This window comes from Trachymyrmex cornetzi, unplaced genomic scaffold (assembly GCF_001594075.2).
Source record: "Trachymyrmex cornetzi isolate Tcor2-1 unplaced genomic scaffold, Tcor1.1 scaffold26, whole genome shotgun sequence".
In the NCBI taxonomy this organism is placed as follows: domain Eukaryota; kingdom Metazoa; phylum Arthropoda; class Insecta; order Hymenoptera; family Formicidae; genus Trachymyrmex; species Trachymyrmex cornetzi.
In genome coordinates, this window is record NW_017297270.1 from 961,086 (window position 1) to 982,981 (window position 21,896).

Consider the following 21,896-nt stretch of genomic DNA (forward strand, 5'->3'; position numbering starts at 1 on the left):
ACGAAAACAAAGTTTGTATTTAAGATAAATACATCGAAGATAAGAAAAATGACTGAATATAAAATAATACGTAAGAAAGTAGATATGATGTAACACGTAAAAAATAATATATATAATGACCTTCGATTTTCTGAATGTTGTTTAATAGAAGACTATGATTGGATGCTGGTTCGACTTCGCAACTATCGGTTGGAAGGCTTAAATTTACGCTCAATCTGCTTAAATCGTCCAGATCGTCCTCAGAAAAGAACCAATCGACCTGAAATACATTGAATCGAAACACATCGATATTTTATACTAGCATTTAAGAAAACGGCGTTTTCCTTATTTAATGGAAACTTACGTTATTCAGTAGACTCTCGACTATTCTACATTGATGTGACATATCGGTGACCATAGTAACCATATTGTCTCTTGAACCACTCGCTCGCACTAGTGTTGGTCCGAAAACAATGGCCAAATTCTTCGCTTCCATTTTGTTGATCTCGCTATGCTCTACTATCTTCTTTAGATGTTGCATTAAAAATTTAAGCGTCTCAAAGTGAGGTTCTGGAAGATCTCGTAATAATTTTCGTATCGTGGTCATTCTCCTCTGTGGATCTTCTATCTTATCGGCGTCGATGAACATGGGATACAGCTCTGCTGTGAGCAAGGAATCAGGAAGTTGTCGGAAAAACGACTTCAGTAACGATGAGATTACATTAACGTCGCTCCACCTCGGATCCTGTGGAAGAAAATAAGTCGAATCTCAAAAAATTTCAGGAAAAATATCCACTCCTATCTCGCGGAAGCATTGTCAGATAGGATACCTGAAGATTAATGTTCTCGAAACCCCTGTTGACACTGTCCGTAAGTTGGGCAATCGCAGCAGTATTTCCTGGCACTCTATAGATGCCCACAACCTCAAGTCCTCTCGCCTCGACAATGCTCGTGCACATTTCGACAATCAGCGGCACGTACTCGGAGAACGAGGATGGCGGACAGAGTTCGAGGGGTACTTTGAAGGTAGCCCCTTCTGGTGGTAATTGCGCCGTAGGTGAGGATGGCGTGCCACCGGCTTGACCGTGCATTCTCCTAAATTGTTTCGCCACTCTTCCCTTCCATGTTTTCGACTTAGGCGATGGTAAAGGTTCCACTATCTGATTACTTGGCTTGCGCGTCTTGTTCACCGGCGATTGACCCGTCGGCGATCGATTCCTAAATGACGTCAGTTTCTTGATGCCTTTGTGGCTCGGCAAAGGACTCAATCTTTGGATGTTACTCGGAGGAATGCCGCTATTCGGAGTTGTGGGAGTTTGCGGAACAGCTTGCTGCTTCGACGTGCAAGATACAGCGTCCTGTAAATGAATATGTTTTTATATAACAAGAAGCCTTGAATAATTCGTAGTTGTTCAAATAGGAATAGCAGGAGACTTTTAGTATTAGCTCCGTATCTTCACCTATTCTTTTTTATTGTTTATAACTTAAATGATTCCGAAAACAATATCCTATAATTAATGCTCACCGATGATTTTTCTGCAGCAGCGTGAGAATGAAGTGACCTTAACCAAAGAGCCATGGATGCTGCATCCTCGGTTTGTAAAAGCACCTCTGCCGTAGGATTTGCCACTCGTAACACGTGTTTCCGCTTCGTATAGTCTTCAGCGACGTCAACCACGGAACATCTAACGTCGACACTTTGTCCCGCATTTGTTTCACTGTCGGTGCTCAACGAAGGACTCTATAACAAAGTGTCAAATATTGTGTTTTTTTTGTTTGACGATCACTGATCGATATGTAAACAGTAACGTTTAAATGTTATTCACCTGGCTATGACGATCCTTATAAAAATATATTATAGGACCACGGAGAACACCCCAAACTTGCTTCCAGGAACGATCGGTAGATCGCTAAAGGATTATTAAATATAATTAAAAAATAAATATAGTCAATAAGTTCTAACGCATTTAAATAAAATTCATTTATTGAACTTGTGATCTCACCTTGCCATCGAGCACTGTGAATTTAACATGAAGTGTTCCCTCTCGTTCCACTGGTTCAACATCCTTTACAGTTTCGTCGCAGCTGTTTGAGATACTATGCGCCACAGCAATGCTATTACTGGAAAAGAAATAAAACCGTTGTTTGTAAATGTGTGCACTGCTACATTCTGTTTAACTATACAGTCGTCCATCTTCGGTTTCAAAGATAATAGAAAAAATTTTATCATAATATTATGATAAAATTACACAACTACATTTCTTTCTATACTCTCATCTTTTTCTAAATTGAAAACGATACTGAAAACAGCGGTCACATCGATCTTTAGCTTATTAATGTCATTCCGTTAGTAACAATCAGCCAAATCAATATCTGAAAGGACACTAACATATCCATCTATAGTGTCAGGAAATCTAGAACGGCATAACAGAACGAACACAACATATGATTTTAATTTCAGAGCCACGAACAGAAATGTGTCGCATTTTATGCATCTATGGACGTATGTCCCTTATCACAGTAGGAATAATAAACAAGAAAGGATATCTTATCTAACGCCACTCGCGAGCAATTAACGAGTACGAATTGCGAGGCCGTGATATATTCGGTGCATATCTCTATTGAGAAATTATCAGCTCTTTTGATTCATTACGCTTTCCTACTTTTTATTTTATTTTTTATTTTGAGCTATTTAATTTTTTATTCTCATTTCATCTGACTTGAATTTATTTTTTTGTAAACATTTTTTTAATACGTCATTTTTTTTATTTAAATTTATTGGTAGCGTAGTAGATGAAATTTTTCATTTTTTTCGAGAAACTTCCCATTTTTTATTTTATTCTATTTTTTATTATGTAAATAATCTTTTTAATAGTTTCTAGATTTCTTAACTTTGCGATATGAAAAACAGTACACAAATGAACGGCCGTGTCTTTTTTTCGAAATGTCGCTAAAAGATGATACACAAAATATAATACAACTCTCATGCTTTATCGGCATTGCTACGCGATTATTCATCACTCGCCACCATTTATAGGCAGGTAAATAGCGCAAACGTATATATACAGAAACGACGAGCGGATCGAGAGTGAGAGAGCGAAGGCAAATGTACATTAGCTTAGAGGAGGAGACGCGGAGCATAGATAATACAACTTTTTTTTCCGTGCTTCGCAAACGGAATCTTTCGCCCTCACCGATGATGAGAGTTTCGATGTAAGGACGCGGCCTGCGTCATATCCTCAAAGATGCGTCGCAGGGGCGTTATGTCGCTCGGAAATAACGGCGGTCGCCATCGTCTATGCGCACTGGAAACATGGACACGAACAGGTGCACTTCGAGACATACTTACAGTTAACACCTTTGAGGTGATAACGAAATTGCCAACGTTGCTCATTATTTCATCTTGTGCGAGCAAAACTTATGAGAAGCATGGGAGGAGAAATGTATTATCGACAATATCTTTGTGTGTTTGAGGAAACACAGATCGGTGACTTGAAATCACGAATTATAAAAGATTATTTACCTTCTGTGAATGTGAACGGGTTCAGAATCGCTGAGCTCCAAGTCACTATCGACATGCATTCGTTCGCCCCACGTCGCTTTCAGATACGAAACTCGTCTGGTAGCACGATCCTCGTCACCTATTAAATTATGATTATATTGATTTTAATATAATTTCCTTTTTATTTCATGAAATTGTAATTGTGACGCTTTTTTGTAATTATTTTAATTACTTTAATTAATTACGTTTTGAAATTTTGAAACACAAATAAAATACCTATATGTAAAGCTCCATAATTGTCAGTGCGTAAATTATATATTTATAACGATAAAATACTTGGCAAACAATTAGAATGTACTTATCAAACAAAATTAAAAGTAAAATGTATTTACAGAGAAAGAGTAAAAAGTCAGGACTCAAATTTAGAGTCGAAACGTCTGCACAAATTTGTATTTTACTTTTAACTTCGTTTGGTACATGCTAATTGCTTGCAAATTGTTTTATCACTTATGAATGTATAAATTTACGCACTAGCAACCGCAGAAGTACATAAGTATTTTATTTGTATTGGATTTTAACATTTAGATTTATAGCTATATAGACGGCACTTATTGATAAAGGTTTTAAATCATTCAATCAATAAATAAATCAATTGTTTAAGAAGACGCCACTTAAAACTACAATTGTATTATAATTCAATGCACATTAGTAAAAACAATCACTTTTTTCTGCACGATTAAACTGAATTATAACAGTATTGTATTGTCAAGTGACGTCTGCTTTAAATAACTGATTTATTACGTGTGAGAGAGAAGTTTCTGGTGCAAGCGCGAGCGCGATTATAATTTCGATAAAACGCGTCCTCGTCGCGCTTAACGCATGCGTCGCAATAATTGCACGTAATGTTAAAAATATCTTCATCGTTTAAACTCACTGATCTGTGCATTCTTCTGTCGCCTAAGTACTGCGGCATTATTGGTCGAGCCGTTGGGCGAAGAACCATTGACTGGCGCTGAAAGAGAAATCAATGGGACGATTATTAACGCTTTATGCTCGACCTTTATGTAACACGGACATGTGTGAGTGTACGATGTATATCTATAAAGACAAGTGGCAGCGGCCGAAGGGACTAACCGATTTGCAGTTTGGCCGACTGCAAGTAATTGTCCTGGTTGCGGTAGGCTTTACTGTTGTCCTCGGTGCTACCTTTCTCCTCGGCGGTTTGCCACGTATGCCTGGCACTGGTTCGTGCCGTTGGACCATTCGTAGCTTCCCAGGACTCCGCGCTGTTGCTGCGTGCTCTCAAACGCACTGATTCTGTCTCCATAGTAGGCACATCTACTCGATTAAACGACGAGATTATTATAGGCATCGTTACGGCGTATTATTATATTTCTAATATAAACGATTGCGATCAACATCTATCACTTTGTTAATAACCAACGGAAGTGAAGTATATATAGCGTGTGCGCTGTGTTGTTGTCACTATGTAAAAGCGCCAGCGGATACGTCGTTGCTATTTTGAATAACCGACATATCGTAAGAAGCACGACAACAAAAACGTTGGATGCAAGGGGGCAGTTAATGTCCCCTTTGTGTATAATGTTATATCGACAAATTCCACGGCTTTATCCGGTTACTTCCGCTTGGAAACAATCTCGGACAGATCGCGCGCGTCTCTATCAGACACGCAATTCTAAACGATGAATTATTAAAATTGCAATTTTATCTATGTCGCGCTGTAGGAATAAAAATATATCTACTTTTATTTTAGTTAGAGCGTGAGAAGCGGGTAAGGTGCATTAATTATTATATCATCTACCATATTGATGATTATAATATGATCACAATATAGTATGAATTATTACTAACGCCACATCGTGATCGCATTCACACTGAATGCAAACGAATCACTGACAACACAAGAGCGGCACAAGACGACAATGCAAACGATATTCGACACAGCTTCTTAATTTTATCTACCTTTACTCTCTTTATAGTCCGCTGGTGGCTCGCAATGGATATGCTTGCTGCCTATAGGAATTATTCTGTTGCCTTTCAATACTGCACCTAAACGACGATACTTGTTTACTGAGCATTGATCTGAGCATTACTAGTTTGATCTAATCCTAATCGTGAGATTCATAACAATTACCATCAAAGCACCGGTCGATAAGAATCTACAATAAAATATTAGACTGGTGCCAAAGATTTGTCGCTTTTTCACGTTCCGTGATAAATAAAGTTAATACGTCGGAGTTTTTATTTTTATTGTGAATTGAAAAGTATATATATATCTCTTCAAATGAAAAAAAATAAATACATTAAAGACAATAGCGAGATAACTTTGCTTCAATTTTGTTCTAATGTCAACTTTATTTAACAAATGTGACGACAATCAGTTTGTATCAACTTAAAAATGGAAAAACGATTACACTGCTCTTAATTGATGCTTACCAGTGTCAAGAGACTTTGTTTCTCTGGTCGGGAGCCTTCTCGAGTCCTGATTTTCGGCTTTAGACTCGAACTCTCGTTTTCGCACAGCCACATTCGGTACACTTCTCTTGTTCGACAATCTGGACAACTCACTCTTGTAGAGGTTCGTTCGATCGCCCGTGGGCTCGTCCTCGTCGCTCAGCAAACGACCGGACTCGAACTGTTTGGCGCGTCTCGAGACGATCTGTAGGCCCTGCGGCGGTACCGGAAACCTGGCGTCGGTGCTGACTTTCTTATCCGGTCCCGGAGAAGATGGTAGCGATGAGGAACCATTTCGCGTCTCTTGCGATGTCTGTTGCTGATTCGTACTAATATTCTCGTGTATTCTTGACAGGATGCTGACAAAACTACCTTTGTTTGTGCCTCGGTATTGTTGTTCTTTTGCGAGCTCATTGTCATAGAGAAGTGATGACGAGTAACAGTGATCTCCGGCATTAGCCTGATTGTTCTGAAATTGCTGATCGTTCCGCGACTTTGAATACTCAGAGTTAGAGTCCACATCCTTTATCCTCTGCACACTCTGATTCGACGGCTTGTTCACTAGACTTGTGATGGTCTTGGTAACGACGTTTCTCTCTTGAGATCTTCTCGTAGGGGATTGCTGTCTCTGCTGTTGCTCGTTCTGTCCAGGCGGCCAGATCTGTCTCTGCAGCTTTTGTGGCCTCGCGTAGAATTCCCTCTGAATCACTGAAGCTTGATTGAAATTTGGCAATAGCGACGTCGCCGAGTCGAGAGACCAACCGATGGGATGACTCGGTCGCCGCAAAAATTCCGCCTTCTGCTCGAAGCTCTTACGAAGTCTGTTCATGATGACGGAATCATCGGAACACTCGTTGCCGGTCAGAGTCGAATTGGAATCGTAGGGAGACATACTTTCCTTGCTAGCGGCCGGCGATGAATCTCGTCTCGATTCGATGCTCAATCTGCTGGATTCGCTTGATCTCAGCGCGTCGATGCTGCCGTAACTCGCCGTCTCGGAATCGAGAGTGTTACCGCTGCCCTCGCTGGCCCGTCGCGCTACCATTCGCTTGATCGGCCGATAGATCGGCACCTGCGGCTCTGCCTGCGACACCGGATAACGCAGCAAAGACGGCTGGTAATAATGCTGCTCGCTGACACGCACACGTTCGTAAATCGGATCATTGATTCTGTCATAGAGCTGTTCGTTGCTTGGCCGTGAGTATACTGACTCAGGTCGCGTCCTGTCGTACAGATCATACTTGGAATCCAAGGACAATCGGCCGCTCGGTTGCACGTTATCCTCGTGCAGCAATTGCAGCTTCCTTGCAGAAATTCGAGAATCCTCCGAAAGGTCATATAACGCGCTTGCTTCTGACATACCTCTTCGCTGCTGCAATGCGCTCGCGATCTGAGATTCAATCGGAACTTGAGACATCGTTGATGGCGATATCCTGCACATTGTTTCCTCGAGATGATTTGGACTCTCGGACGATGGTAGAGAACAAACCCAAGACTGTCGCGTTCTCGGCGATCCGCCCGGGATCATATTGCTCATTGACCTACGTTGCTTCTGCGACAGTCTCTCCGGAGAACGCAATCGCGGTCGTTGATTCGTCTCGGGATTATGCGCCGTATCGCCAAAGTACTAGAAAATTTAAAAAAATATTTCTTATTCGTATTATAATTGTTTATTCTTATTGTACAAGGAAAGAACGATTTTGTTGAAGTACCTAAAAAGTTATATAAAAAATACTGATCTGAAAATAATTTTGTTAAACCATCAAAATAATTATATAGAATGCACAAATTGATTGCTAGAAAGTCAAAACATTCCTCTCATTATGCTTGAGTTTCTTATATAATTAATTTGATTTCCAAAGTTAGTTTCAGATCTGTATACTTACCTAAACCTTTAGATAAATTTTTAGCAAAATCACTGCTCCCGTGTAATCATATAAAAGCATAAGCGCAGAGAAAACATTAAATTGCGTTGAAAATTAAGAAAAATTGATAAATCAATACGGCGTTAATAAAATATGAGCGTCGGAAATAAAGTAGAAAATAAGTGGCATTTTGCGGATAAGAAGGTTGCTACTCATGCGAATGCAAAAAAATCTGACATACTCGCTGCAAAATGTCGTCCTCTTTGGAGACCACGAGGAGGCGCAGCCACGGTCCCGCTTGTTGAATGCGTTGTACCACGCTGGCGTACTGCTCGCCCCGAGTAGGCGTCCCGTCGACGGAGACGACGCGGTCACCGGTGCGCAATCCGGCCTCGGCCGCCGGTGAATTTGCTCGCACCTGTTTCACGAAGATCGTGTCCATGGGCTCGTCAACCTTGGTCCGCTCGTGTCCCGGCAGCATCTGCAACATGCGAGGGATTCCCTTTCATTCTCACTCGATTTCAAGAACCCGCATTACTTGCTTCGGTCGATGACACTCACGTAACAGGACTCGGGCGGATAGACGATGAAATGTCGCAGCGTAAATCCATATCCATTCTCGCTACGTCGGAGCAGGAGGGTTCGAGGACCACGAGGTGGCGAGTTCTCCTTCTGAACGGATCTAGGAGACGTTGGATCTCCTGAGCCAGGGCCCGAATTCGGCGCTGGTGGTGGTGGAGACGAGTGCCCTACCTATATACAATTAATTGATGAATCTTAGACGAAACTCGGTGATTGTTGTTAACGGTAATCCTTGGAAGAAGCAATTACTTACAATTAGTTATGTTAGAAATTTTATTAAGAGCCGATGAAGAATGTATTAACACTTCGCTCGCATACACCTTTCGCGATTTTTATGTAGCATACAGGTGTAAATTTGACGGTTTATAACTCCGCTTACAATAAAGCTAAATTGATTTTTTTTTTCGATTTAAAGAAAAAAAGGTAAGGAATAAATTCTTCTCGGTGATATAAATATCGAAAAACGTTATTTTAATTAAAAATTCACAGCATAAGTTGTTCCAATCCATAGCATGGTTAAACTGAAACACACCCTGCGTTGAAAAAAAATGACATGTTTTTTTTAATAGTCGCCATTTTTTTGTAATTATCAAAATTAAAAAATTCATATTGCATTTTGAAGAGGAAAGATTGAATACGAATCTTGTGATTTCTTTTCAAATTTTTTAACGATCTATTTTTCATCCGGTGTTGAAAATGAGTTTGAGGGAAACAAAAATGTGTATAATGTGAAAATTCTGTAGAAAATATTTATTCCCCCCCCCATTCACTTTCAGTTTAATTTTAAACGAAGTATGACGTGTAAAAGAGCTCACAGATTTTAATAACGAATGTAAAGCGTTGTTTGAGTTTGGCAAAATTATTGAGGTGGGGAGCATGGTGCACATAAAGACTGAGGTATTTATGTGATCCTTTTACAGAATTGTTAGTTTTATAATTTACAAGTTGCAATAGACAGATTGTTAAGAGATATTAATGTATAAGAGTTTAATTATTTAGAAAGAGATTTTTGAATTGTGTATATTGTCGACTGATTTGTAACGGTCTCTAGTTTTACACATCGATTATGAACCAAGGATTGCCAATAGAAGTAGATTGATGGCAAGACAAAATTGTAATGATATCGAGAAGAGTTATAGTAATATCATAAGAGCAATATGCGTCGCACGATGTTGGTACATCTTCTACGTTTTTGAAATATGGACGGTCACTTTCTGCAGCTTTTACTGTCAGGACACAAGTATTTAAATATTATTTAATTTTCCGTTATAGATAGCTGAAGACGACCTCATAGGAGGTTGAAACGTCGGATGGCACCCAATTGGACACGGCTCAATTGGACACGAGCCACTCACAGCACTTGAGACTACAAAGCTCCTAGGCACTGGTCGCTGTGATTGGTGGTGTCCAATCGAGCCGTGATCAATCAGGATCACCCCGAAACGGCTTGTAAGAATTCGTATACGATGACGATATTTTATAGTTTATAATGATAATTAGGGCACATGTTTGTAATTTATTAGCTTAGATTAACAGCATTATATCCTTAAATTCGCGTTTTAGTGTGGCAACGCGTTGTAATATAAGATTGATGGATAATGTATATTTCGAAATGATTTGGCTTTAATACATATTATATTATATATATATCGTTGGCTCGTAGCTTTTGTTATTTTGTAAAATATTTATTATCTTTATTAAAAAACAAATTTCTTGATAAAAAAGAAAGAAACAAGTGTGATATATTAGAGCATGACTCAATTTCTGTCAGAATAGCAATCCATGCAGACAAGGACGCGATGATCAGAGCACATATTATACGTTTCTTACATTTAGGGTACTTCATTCTTGTTTGCAATGTCGCCGAGCTGTCACAACTAGCTTTGCTCGTGTGTTTTCCTTAATTACAGAACTAAATTCTGGCGGAGGCATTTCCATATTAAGAATTTTCGCAATATTCTTGCGCAATCCTGTTCACACCTTCACGTTGGCCAAACGCTGCAGCTGGTTATGCCTTCGTTTAGTTATACCAGAAACATTAATTGGAAAATTGTCGATTAAAAGTATATTAAAAATACAACTGATATATTAAATATTCTTAAAAGCTTAAAAATTAAAATGACTAATAAATGCAATGTCAAGAATTCCATTGAAAAAATGGATGTTTGTTATGACTCTTTTCCCTTCTATAATATGGAATTATATAATTACATTTGTATTTTATTCTCCATCTGATATACTTTATTTTCAATGTTAGATGTTTTTTTCCTTTAAATTCAAACCACTTAACTATACTTAATTATCTCGATCTCTCGCTCATTGTTAATGATAAGCACATTTGAGCAAGACGAGTAAGAATATATATCTACCTATCGCAAAAAATATACATCTATCTCGCATGTCGTGAAATTTCCAATACGCAAACATGAGTGTTAATAGCTATCATCGTTTGAACAGCTAAAACATCACACAGTTGTCAAACATTAAAAGCCAGATTAGGTTTGAATTACCGAAATAGAATTCCAAATTCGTACGCAAACTGTATATTTACGAAACATCGATCAAGTCCCTTCTTTCTCTCTCTCTCTCTCTCTCTCTCTCTCTCTCTCTCTCTCCCCCCCTCTCCTCTCGATTTGTACCGTCTGGGTAGGTCGATTGATATTAGGAAAATCGATCCAATTCGAAAACTCGGCAGACAGACTCGTGGATATCCGCCAAGAATTATTCCAAGCCGACTCCGAGGCGGATGCGGCGGAGAGCTGGAAAGACGTTTAGCATATTCTTGTTCTCTATCGCGCGGGGAGAGTTGAGTAAAATTTGGCGAATCGCCAAAAAATACGCGGCTCGAGTTCGCTAGAATGCGCACCTAGGATTGCGGGATGAGCGGAATTCGTGTCGCTCGAAATGAAAGTCGGAAGCGAGCACGAAGATGGAAATATTCGGTCTCCGAGATAGAACTGATATTGTCGAGAAAAATCCAACGAATAAAACTTCAAAAACGAACGCTTCTAAAAGATTAAGAGATCAAGAAATTTCTCCTGGAACAAAATGAACGTTTCAAGTTCTCTTTTCTTTTTAATATATGCATATATATATATATGAGATAACTTAAACGGGTTTCAATCCTTAAACGGGAGCAACATATATTTACTTGGTTACTTGTGACTTTCATAAAAATAAATATATTAATGTAAACAATTTTTTTCAATTAAGTAAGAAGAAGCGCCAACCCGCATGAAAATATACTACTAGTGTCACTAGTGCAATAAGTAAATTCGATAAAAAATGTCATTAAAATTTTAATGGAATTTTCTCCACTTTACATTATTAGTGACACCACTTCTCGAATTTATTTATACACTATTAGTATATTTTTATGCGGGGACTGCGGTCAAAGTTAGATGTTGGAATGATCATTCTGGAATATAATTTGTTTTAAAAACATTTACTTTAAATTTATAACTGCCTGCTGGTTACTTTAGAACTTGCAACATAATCGAACTAAAATAACAATAATAGTCTCACAAAATTAAATTTGATCGTCGATTTGAAGAACTATTATTGCGAAAAATATTACTTCAGCTGATATTCGAAGCCAGATTTTCTGTCGAAGCGGAATTTTTTGTCAATCAAAACGCCAGATATTAGAGAACATATAACAGAGGTAAGCAAATATACTTATAATATGTATCTTTATTAATCCTTTGTGGATCGGTGACCCCATTTGGAGTCATATCTCTTATTTTATAAACTACCTGTTTGATTTTCATGAAACTTGGCTTATAGATTAATTTGATAATATTTTATTCAAATCTGAGATCGAAAGGAAAAATTTTAAATGGTTGATCCAACATGGATAGAATTTTTAGAAATAATTTTATAAAACCTATATAGTTTTAAGGATTTTTTTAATGAGAAATGAAAAAATATCAAGTTTTCAGTTTCGATTTAAAGCTCATCAGTGCTATGCAAATAGTTAATAATGATTTCCAAACTGACTTTCCAACTGTAATTATGAGTCCTGTGACGCTAAATTCTCCTTCATTGGAGATAGCTACTCTTCTGAAATTTGACATTTTCAGGTTGTATTCAAATTCAGCGATACCTCCAAGAATTTCCTAAACTTTAGTTTTACTGAATTTTAACTGAGATAACAGATGAATTTTTTTGAAATTTTTTTACCTATATTTTTTAATTCTGAGACTAGAATTGAATTCAGTAACTCCAAAAACCTTCAGAAAATAAATTTTTTTTTAAGTTTCTTTGTCAGAAAGCTCCGGTCCTCAAAGGGTTAATAAAAAAGTTGCGAGCATTGGAAAATCATTAGAAAAAAAGTTGGGTATGCCGTATCGAAAAGGCATTTAAGAGTTAATTTCCGCATAACTCATGACGGAAATGTAATTCCTATTTCGAACGTAGGAAGATGAGAAATAAGATTAGAAACTAAAGTAAACGATGGCCGGAATGACGATAAGACAGCGATCAGCGCGCTTCGCAGTTCGCGGTTTTCCGCGTTATCTAATCCGCTCGAATGCATTTCGCGCGAGTCGAGTGCCATGAAATTACGCGTATTAACGGTACCATTTCGAAACGTGAATCGATAGAATCTTCCTTTTTATTCAGCCGTCCTGTTCGATAGCCGCGAATAAAGACGACACCAGGCGAATAAAAGGAATCGATAGTATCGGGATTTTTATCGAGGGTGACTGCGTACCTCTCTCGTTATTATTGTTTCGCGCCGTGCGGTTTTCCGGTATTTCGCGGACGAGCGAAGTCGGTCGATCGGATGTTCCTGTGCATGAAAAACAGATCGCACGGACGTGAGCGAGCGCCGATGACGATGTAGGTCAGAAGAGAATAGGCGTTGTCAACGGCAAGTGGGTCACCAAACCGTGCAGAGTGCGAAGCGGCACAACGGTCAATAATTATACACGGACACGTTTGTATCGCGACGTCTTCGGGACACGCATGAAACGTCCCTCCCCGCCCCGCCCCGCCCCGCCCCGCCCTTCTGGTCACGCATCGTAAATCGTGACGTTCGATATATCGCTAAACACGTCTTACTCTCGGACGCGCGGGAAGTCGGCGATGCGAGGGATCAGGCAGGCCAGGAAGAGAGATATTTACGTATGCACATTGAAATCCACTTGCGAGAAGAGGGAACACCGCGCAAGGTCGCGAGTACATTAACGAACTCATTTTCTCACCCTCGACGGCGTCGTGCATGAAAGCCTCATTGCGCTGCCAAGCAACGTTTACGTGATATTCGCTCGACGATATTTCGTAAAATATTCCCTCGTGATGTCGTTATCGCGTTACCGGATGTTATCGTAATCGTTAATTATCAATTGGAGACGATTTCTCCTTCACGACCATACAATCGTTCATCTTTTTCAACTTTAATTAAACTCCAAATCACATCTCTCTTTTTCATTCTGTTTGAAATTGATTAAAGAAAAGAATTCTGTCTCCCGTTTTCTTTTCTGACACTTGATTTATTAATGCCTCAACATTTGTGTGCACAACTGTGTGTAACGAACATTTGATATATGTGTTGTAAATTTTTTACATATAAGTGTTAATTTTACATGTAATTGCTACTTAAATATTTGATGTTAAATTGATATTCAATATTTCTTAAAATTAGTGACAAAATAATACAATTTGAGTAAGAAAGTAAATAACAAGAATAATATATTTCAAAATCCTAAGATAAATAAATATAATTCGTGTTAATATAATAAATCAAAATATTAATTTTATTGAAAAAGTATGCTTCGACCATTTGATCACAAATTTCAAATTGTGTCAATGTAATATTTTTTGTGTTAATTTTTTCCATAATATTTATGTTACCTTCCAACATATTCAAACACAAAAATTTTCCAACCGTATATCTGCTACTTTATCTTTCATATTTCTTTTCGTCTCTTTGTTAATTATACCTATTGTACATACTTTGCAATAAATTATCATTGTTATTATTATTACTGATTTGCCAGAAACTAACATAGTCTTTTATTAATCATTTGAGTCATAGGTAGAAGAAATCTTTTTCTAAAAAAAAAAAATAAATTGAAAAAAACAACATTAGCTTAAGATTTTCGAGAAAGCATACATAGGAATTCTTCTGAAGTATTCCTTCCAGATCCCGCGGAAACCTCGTCTAAAGTTTTAATCAGCCGTTAACCGATCGCAAACCGGTTCACGCTAACGTTCGCGAGGGGTACCGATCTTTGATTCGAGGTCTGTTATCCTTTTCGCCGACGAGGAGCACGCGGTGCGCAAGTTCCGACATCGATAACCTCAAGTTCCGGGGAGCGTTACAGCCATTTGTTTACCATTTTAAAGAAATATCGAGTGAACGATCGTTGTACGAGTGATCGAGCGACTCTCACTTCTCAGCGCAGAAACGTGCGGAATATTAAAAACAGGATATATACAGCGGTAATAAACGATCGCCTCGCTCGCTCGCTCGCTTTTCAAGGAAAAAGATATGATTAAGTGGAGTTCTCGTGTGTTCTCGAAGACAAATAAATTGGTCAAATTTTGCACTCGACTCTTTGGTCGCACGAACAATAATATACGCGATAAGTTCTATTCTCCTATCGCTCACGCCACGCGACGACTATTCTCATTTCACGCCAATCGTCACGCACTATTCGCGAGCGTTTCCTTGTATCAGTGCTAACACGATTCAGTACGTACTACGTCCCACCTCCCCCCCACGAGAGGCTTACGTAATTTCGTTTTACCGGCGGCTCTTATATAAGAAGCAACTCCGATCGACGACCGACAGTCGATTCCCAACTTTTCCAGCCGCATTGAGAATCGAAATTTCGCTGAAATTTCAATGTTTGAACATTCGTTTATTCCATTTATTCCACTTATGTGTATACAAAACGGCTGTGCTCGAACAGAGAAAGTATAGCTACGCAACTGTTATAAAATTCTTCATATGATTGAGCTTACCTTTGGTTCCTCGCTGGATCTAAAAATTTAAATATACACGGAAAGAACGATTATTTAAAATTTTAATTAAATATAGATCTGAAAATAATTTTGTTGGATCATGAAAATAATTACATAGGAATTTTAAGCATGATGAGCAATGTTGCAAAAAATTCTCACATTCTAGCAACCAATTTGAACGTTCTATATAATTATTGGATGAGTACAAAAATTCGTGCTTGATTTATTATTCAAAATTTAAATAGTCGCAACTTCATTAAAAATTAATAAAATTTCAATTTTAAAAAGAATTTTTAAGCTTAAAATCTTTCAAAAAGTTACTACATTCTTTTTTAATTTTTGTAAGAGTTTAGCAACTTTTACGTATAGAAAACTACGAGCTGGACAAAATGTCCTCACTTTGCGAGTCTGTCACGTGTTAAAAAAAAAATTGCACAAATTAGACTAACGTGAAAGCTTAAAATTTTCCCTACAAAATCGTTTTTTTTTTAATGTTCTTAAGATGTTTTTGTTACCAAGTGATCGCAGATTAGATAAAAAGAATATTTTGACTTTACTCATAACTTCATGAAAAAAATCATCGTGTATGCACAATTCAAAAAAACACTTAAATTATTAAAACTAAAACTTTGTTCTATCGAATAGTATAATTTGAGTGAAATATTGCATCCTGAACTTACATAAAAGATTTTTTGGAATCAAAAACGAACTTTCATATTCACTCAATATTTTCATGGTTCAACAAAATTAGTTTCAGATTTCTATCTAGCTAAATTTTCAGATACTTCAGCCAAACCGACCTTGTCACGTATAAGCCAATCATATTAAACAATTTTACAATCAATGCTGATCTATTTTATACATGATCGATCATTCGCGATCCATATGCCTTATGAAGTCGACGATCTTGAAATGAAAAAAAAGTGATCTCGCGGACACCGAGCACGCCTTCGTTTCCTTTTCGTCGTCGTGTACGTGCCTCGAATCGAGGCGAGCACGAGCCTTAAATGTGTTGTATTTAAAAGGCAGAATGCTTCCAAGACGATGTGACCTCGCCGTAGCGCATTGCCGAAAGAAAATGAAAAGGAGAACTGACTCAGGGAAAAGAGAGACACGGTTGTTCTCCCGCGAGTGAATGAAAAGCGAGGAGCGAAAGAAGGGCGGGAAAGGATCTCACGCCCGGAAACTCGCACCTCTCGCGAGAAATTCATTTTGACGCCGAGTGTGAAATCGGCTAATCCAGGAGGACAAGAATATCACATTATCCGGCCTGGGAGACTCCGAGCCGGTTGAACAAGCGGACAATTGGTCGTACAATTTGCAAAATGTTGCCCGAAGTCTTTTTTTCCAAGGCTAAAAGATGGATACCTTTAAGAGAAGAACCGCAGTCTGCTAAATGCTTAATGCCACCAGAATTCGAGTGCCCTACATTTCTAATTTTAGTCTTGGAAACGATCCATTTTGTTGAAAAATTGATAAGAGAGAGATGTATGCATATTATTTTTAACGATGTTCACGCTTTCGCTGTCAAAAGCGCCCGTCGGCGTCTTTGATTTCTCCAAGAAAAAGCTCGGTGGCTCCTCGTCGGACAAATTTCGCGTTAGACCGTCGGTCGACTTACCCGTGAATCAATCAAGCGTGAAACTCATCGCGAAAGATGACGGACGAATTCTCTCGCGGATTAATTTTCTACGGCATGCACCAACGGGTAAACCATCGTCGTCGCGATCGACGTCGTTAACGTTCCCGCCGGCGCGGTCGCCGAGTTGGAATATCCGACAACGAGAACCTGTCGCACGGCGGTTAAGACGGTTTGCACGAATCGTCGTACGTTCAACGATTGTTTATCGGAACCGGTGAACGTCACGTCGACGTCGTCGTTCGCGGCCATAACCGGCGCGATGGCCGATGGTCAAGGCGATACTGCCGCTGGTGTCCAACGGCGGCCCAGCAGCCATGGGGAATTCGCAAGCACGATGCGCATTACTCCCTCCTGACGACGTCGCGTCATCGTTATCGTCACCTCCTACAAAACAGCGATAGTTGTTGGCGATAGCCGCGGCCACGGCACGCGCGTTTTCGAGCCGTCCGTCGGCGTCACCGGCGTCACCGGTATCACCGGTGACCGACGCGACGGCTGGACCTCTCGACTTGACGTCTTTTATCTCTGTCCTCTCTCCTTTGGAGCTCCTCTTCTTCTTCTTCTTCTTTCACGGATGTCCGGCCCTCTTAAAAGCCCTGTGGAGTACGCTCTTTCAACTTTTTTCTCTTTAATGGATAAATGGTCCATTGGTCCTCTTCCCTTAATGAGCCAACGTCACATGATGTTCTCAAACTAATGATCGCTAACGATGGGATTAAAAGGATCTTAAAGTCATTTGTTTTACTGATTCAGGATTGATTTAGGATTTACACACATACGATTTATGTGCGTTGACATATCACTACACATTACTACATCAATATACGTGTACAAATTTTCTAACTAATCTTTTATATTAGATATCTAAAGCCAATTCTCAACATTGTTTATTCGTGTAATCTTTAGTCCAAACTAAGATTGTTTTATACGTACACAAAGTATAAAAATTCGTACATAAAGCGAATATTGTTATACATAAGAATACCATGATCTAATCTCCGGATCTAAATTTTAAATTTTGTCTGTGTAATTGATAATTATTAAAAATAATATATTAAAATAGTTGCATTATACAGACGGTTTAATTTGAAAGCAACATAAAATTTCCAGTAAAATATACTCAAAGATACTCAAAAAAATATACTCAAAGATACTCAAAAAATAAAATATTATTTTCGGTATCGTAGGTATTAATAATTTAATTTAACAAAAAAAAATATTTGTTCTTATTTATTTGTGCTAGTTTTCTTTATGACTTATCGAAATACAAAAGCTAACACTAATAGGCACAGTAATTGGGACCGTTATCCTACTATTATGTCAATATCGCAAGCATATTTTATATATATATATATATATATATATATACAATTTAGTCGCATATAAAAATATTTTTGTGTTTATGCTTCCAAATTTAATTTTAACGATTCACATATATTAATTTCTTTATTTTACATCTAGCTCTACCTTTATTTTGAGTGTTCCACGAAGTAAATACTTGGTAAATTGCTAGCATTTTTCGCCATATTAAGATAAAAATGGATAAAGAAATCTATAATTTCTTTATTTTTTCTTGCTTTGGACACAAAATACACCAGAGACAGATACATTAGCTGCATGTATATTTTAATCGTAGAAAAGGAATCTTCATTCCGTAAAATTAAGTGAATGAAGTAATTAAGTAATACCGTATTTTTGTTAGTAAAACAAATGACGCCAGCATACCTTTAAGAGATCCTAAAGTCATGTTTTATCGATTGAATATAATAATTTTTATAGAATGATATCGCATATATTACTGTTGTAGATTTAGAAATTCTTCTCCAGAATTAAAGTTCATATTAATACGCATCTGCAATTTGAAATTGATGCCGAAAACAATAAACATTTTTTTAATTGTAATTTTTAAAATCATTTTTTAGTTTAATATAACGTCAAGCTGTTAAATCGCAACATTTGCTTGATATAAAAGCTCTGCAATTTGTACTTACAAAATTGAAAGCTATACAAAGTAATAAATAAACACGAAAAAACAACGTCGAGTTCTTAAGGATTAGACTTACAATTAGACGTATAATTAAAACGCTATCATTTTTTACGAAAATTTATGTATGTGTAGATGTGTAGTATGTAAAGATGTGTAGTATGTAAAGATGTGTCGATGTATCATATTTTATCAGTAAAACAACGATTCCAGTGCAGTTAGGGCTTCACTTTAGGATCCCCCTTAAGGATATTTTACAATTATTTTTATATACAATACAGATTTAAAAATCCTTCTCTGATCGACTTTATGCCAAAAATAAAAAAAGTTGGAAAATTACAGTTTTATTACTGACTTCTGACGCGTCAACTCGTATACACGCTCATTATAAAATTCTAAAATTCGAAATTAATCGAGATCGATGACCTCGCAAGTATAATATATGAAATATTATTTCTTATGTTGTGTGTGTGTGTGACTATTACTTGAATTCTAGAAAATAATAAACTTGATTATTTTAGATTTGACTCGAATTTTTAACTTTAATATATTAAACTTTATTATTACGAAATGAATAATTTGTTTGCTCTTGTTAAATCTTAGAATACTTTTTTATTGTCAATTTTTAATTTTATTCTTTGCCTCATATATTATATTTTTATACTTTGCGTTTTATTTTATATACTCAATATTATATGTTTAAAATATTTATATTCTTTTTAACAGATACGAATTATTTTAATTTACAACTGATAACCGGAAGCATATATTGGTACTTATTACAACGTTCACATAACTTCCAACTCATATTGAGCGAATTTTATTATATTAACTACTGTGAGTTTTATTATATTTTTGCTTGCGATTGAGAGCGAATTGTAATTTTTATATATTTTAACTTTGTAATATTTTCACCGTTCTATTTTTGCGTATTTAACATTGATAATGATCCAACAGGGATCGAAACGTTTGTTTGTGTTATACTGTTTATTGCTGGCAAATTAAAGTTTTATATTCTGACTAAATGACGTATTTATACTGTGATTTTTTTTAAAATTTCTATTTCTAACGACTAACTCTTAGGCTCGTAGCCCTTTTTCTTTCATTTTTTTTATTAAACTTTATCCTATCCTCAGCGATCATCAATTCGACCAATTATGCTTAATCATTGTTTGGCTTCAGCGATCGAATTCAAATAGATATACACGACTGATAAACCTCCACCACATCTGAAATGATCTGCCATTGGCGTTGGTAGAGGATATAAAAAGACCAATGAATCTCCGCCTCTCGTTCAGTGAAGATAAAAACACATTTGTACAAAGTAAAGTTTGACATAAAGTTTCAGAATGTGGAAAACAAAAAAATTTGTCGAAATACTTTATCAAAATGGTTTGCGTGAAAGCGCCTGCGTGCGTCATAACGATAAGTTTAATGGAGATTGCGGTCGAATTCGTGACACAGACAGAGCGAGAGACAGAGACGACACTCACGGTCGAAAAACGCGAAAGTTCGTCATGCGCGAAAGTTAAACCGGTCGATCAATTCTTCGATCATGGATCTCTGCGAGAGATCCCTTCGGTTTTGCCGCTGAAACATGCGATGTATACCGATTGCTAAAAATAACACAACTTCCATCGTAAATCGAAGGAAACATTTTTTTCATTTTATAGAAAAAAACGAATATCCAAAAAAAAACTCTTCTTATTTATTCTCAATAAGAAGAGCTAGAAGTAAGAAGAACTCGAAGCTCTCATTCATTTTATAAGTATAAGTATTATAGTGAAAATAAAACTTTCTGCTTTCAAAAAATCGAGAAACTCACTTTAAGCCAAAGTCACATTCTGAGCATAAGTTTTCCAAAGTCATATAATATGCAATCTTCACGTTTCTCTTTTTTTTTTCTTGATATACGCGGTTAAGACGATTTCGAAATCAGTTTCTCGACGGAGATGTGGTCAAAGACTGAAACAAAATTACAGGATGTATCTCTTAATTTTCTTGTTTTGTCGACCGTTACGTTATGCCTTTTGCTCCGCAAATGATGGCGACTCGTCATGATTCGCGAGATCGAATTGATAACCGCGATGGCATCGAAAGCGCGAAGGGAGCGCGTCGTCCCTGTGTTAAAAGCGAATTGCGGAACGAGAGAACTTTCAACGTTGCTCGCTTCCTTTCGTTGAAAAGGACTCATTGTCAGCTTTCGCGCGAACAGTTGCGACAGACTCGTGTAATATTTTGCACGCGAGCACATGCAAGCGATCGGCACGAGTCGCTGTCAGCTTTTGTTTGCCACACCACGTTGTATTTTCTAAACTCAGAACGAAACGAAAAACGAACGCAGCTGTATCGAAATGTTTATTGAAAAAGAAAACAGAGGGGAAGACACTGCAGAAAGCGCGGTCAAAGCAACAGGCATAGCCAGAATCAAATTAGAGACACGAGAATGGAGCAGCAACAATTGATTAATTAGCGTTGCGTGATGATCTCAGGAGTGTGAAGAATGCCTCTTACGAATATCTCCTCTTTTCACTGGAGATCGTGACTTCTGAACGAGGACACGCTCGCGAATTGCTGCGCGAAGAGCTCGCTCGTTCTATGCCGTTGATGAGCCGGTACTCGAGACGACGCCGACGAGACGTTGCGATTTAATAATAATTTAATCGTAAGTGTTACAAATGTCATGCAAATGTGCAACACTTGACGATTTCACGAGTTTAGCGAGTACTAAATGATGACACGAGTCATCTTTGTTTTGTAATTCAAGGGGTTTTCAGCGTTCGATTAAATCTCATTAACTTTGGAAGCGATCGTCGAGATTGCCCTTTACGTTCAAATGTCTTCTTCTTTTTCTCGAAGACGGACCCTGTTTTTCCTCTCTTTTTTTTTCCAATG

General features: G+C 37.7%; 1 protein-coding gene across 9 annotated transcripts in view; it reads right to left on the reverse strand.

The window, feature by feature from the left end:
- Positions 1–21,896, reverse strand: part of RhoGAP19D (Rho GTPase activating protein at 19D) — a 39,990-nt gene that overhangs the window by 9,553 nt on the left and 8,541 nt on the right. For 6 of the 9 annotated variants that reach the window (XM_018508262.1, XM_018508256.1, XM_018508257.1 and 3 more), the window contains exons 3-16: positions 8,383–8,574; positions 8,063–8,302; positions 5,939–7,583; positions 5,465–5,551; positions 4,616–4,819; positions 4,416–4,493; positions 3,503–3,620; positions 3,174–3,284; positions 1,983–2,100; positions 1,806–1,889; positions 1,505–1,720; positions 810–1,337; positions 344–724; positions 121–259 (exon numbers count right to left, since the gene is read on the reverse strand). In XM_018508262.1, the coding sequence (XP_018363764.1) occupies positions 121–259; positions 344–724; positions 810–1,337; positions 1,505–1,720; positions 1,806–1,889; positions 1,983–2,100; positions 3,174–3,284; positions 3,503–3,620; positions 4,416–4,493; positions 4,616–4,819; positions 5,465–5,551; positions 5,939–7,583; positions 8,063–8,302; positions 8,383–8,574 (4,141 nt within the window). The remainder of the gene's footprint in view (positions 1–120; positions 260–343; positions 725–809; positions 1,338–1,504; positions 1,721–1,805; positions 1,890–1,982; positions 2,101–3,173; positions 3,285–3,502; positions 3,621–4,415; positions 4,494–4,615; positions 4,820–5,464; positions 5,552–5,938; positions 7,584–8,062; positions 8,303–8,382; positions 8,575–21,896) is intronic. The other 3 variants (XM_018508261.1, XM_018508264.1, XM_018508259.1) reach the window with 2 other exon arrangements.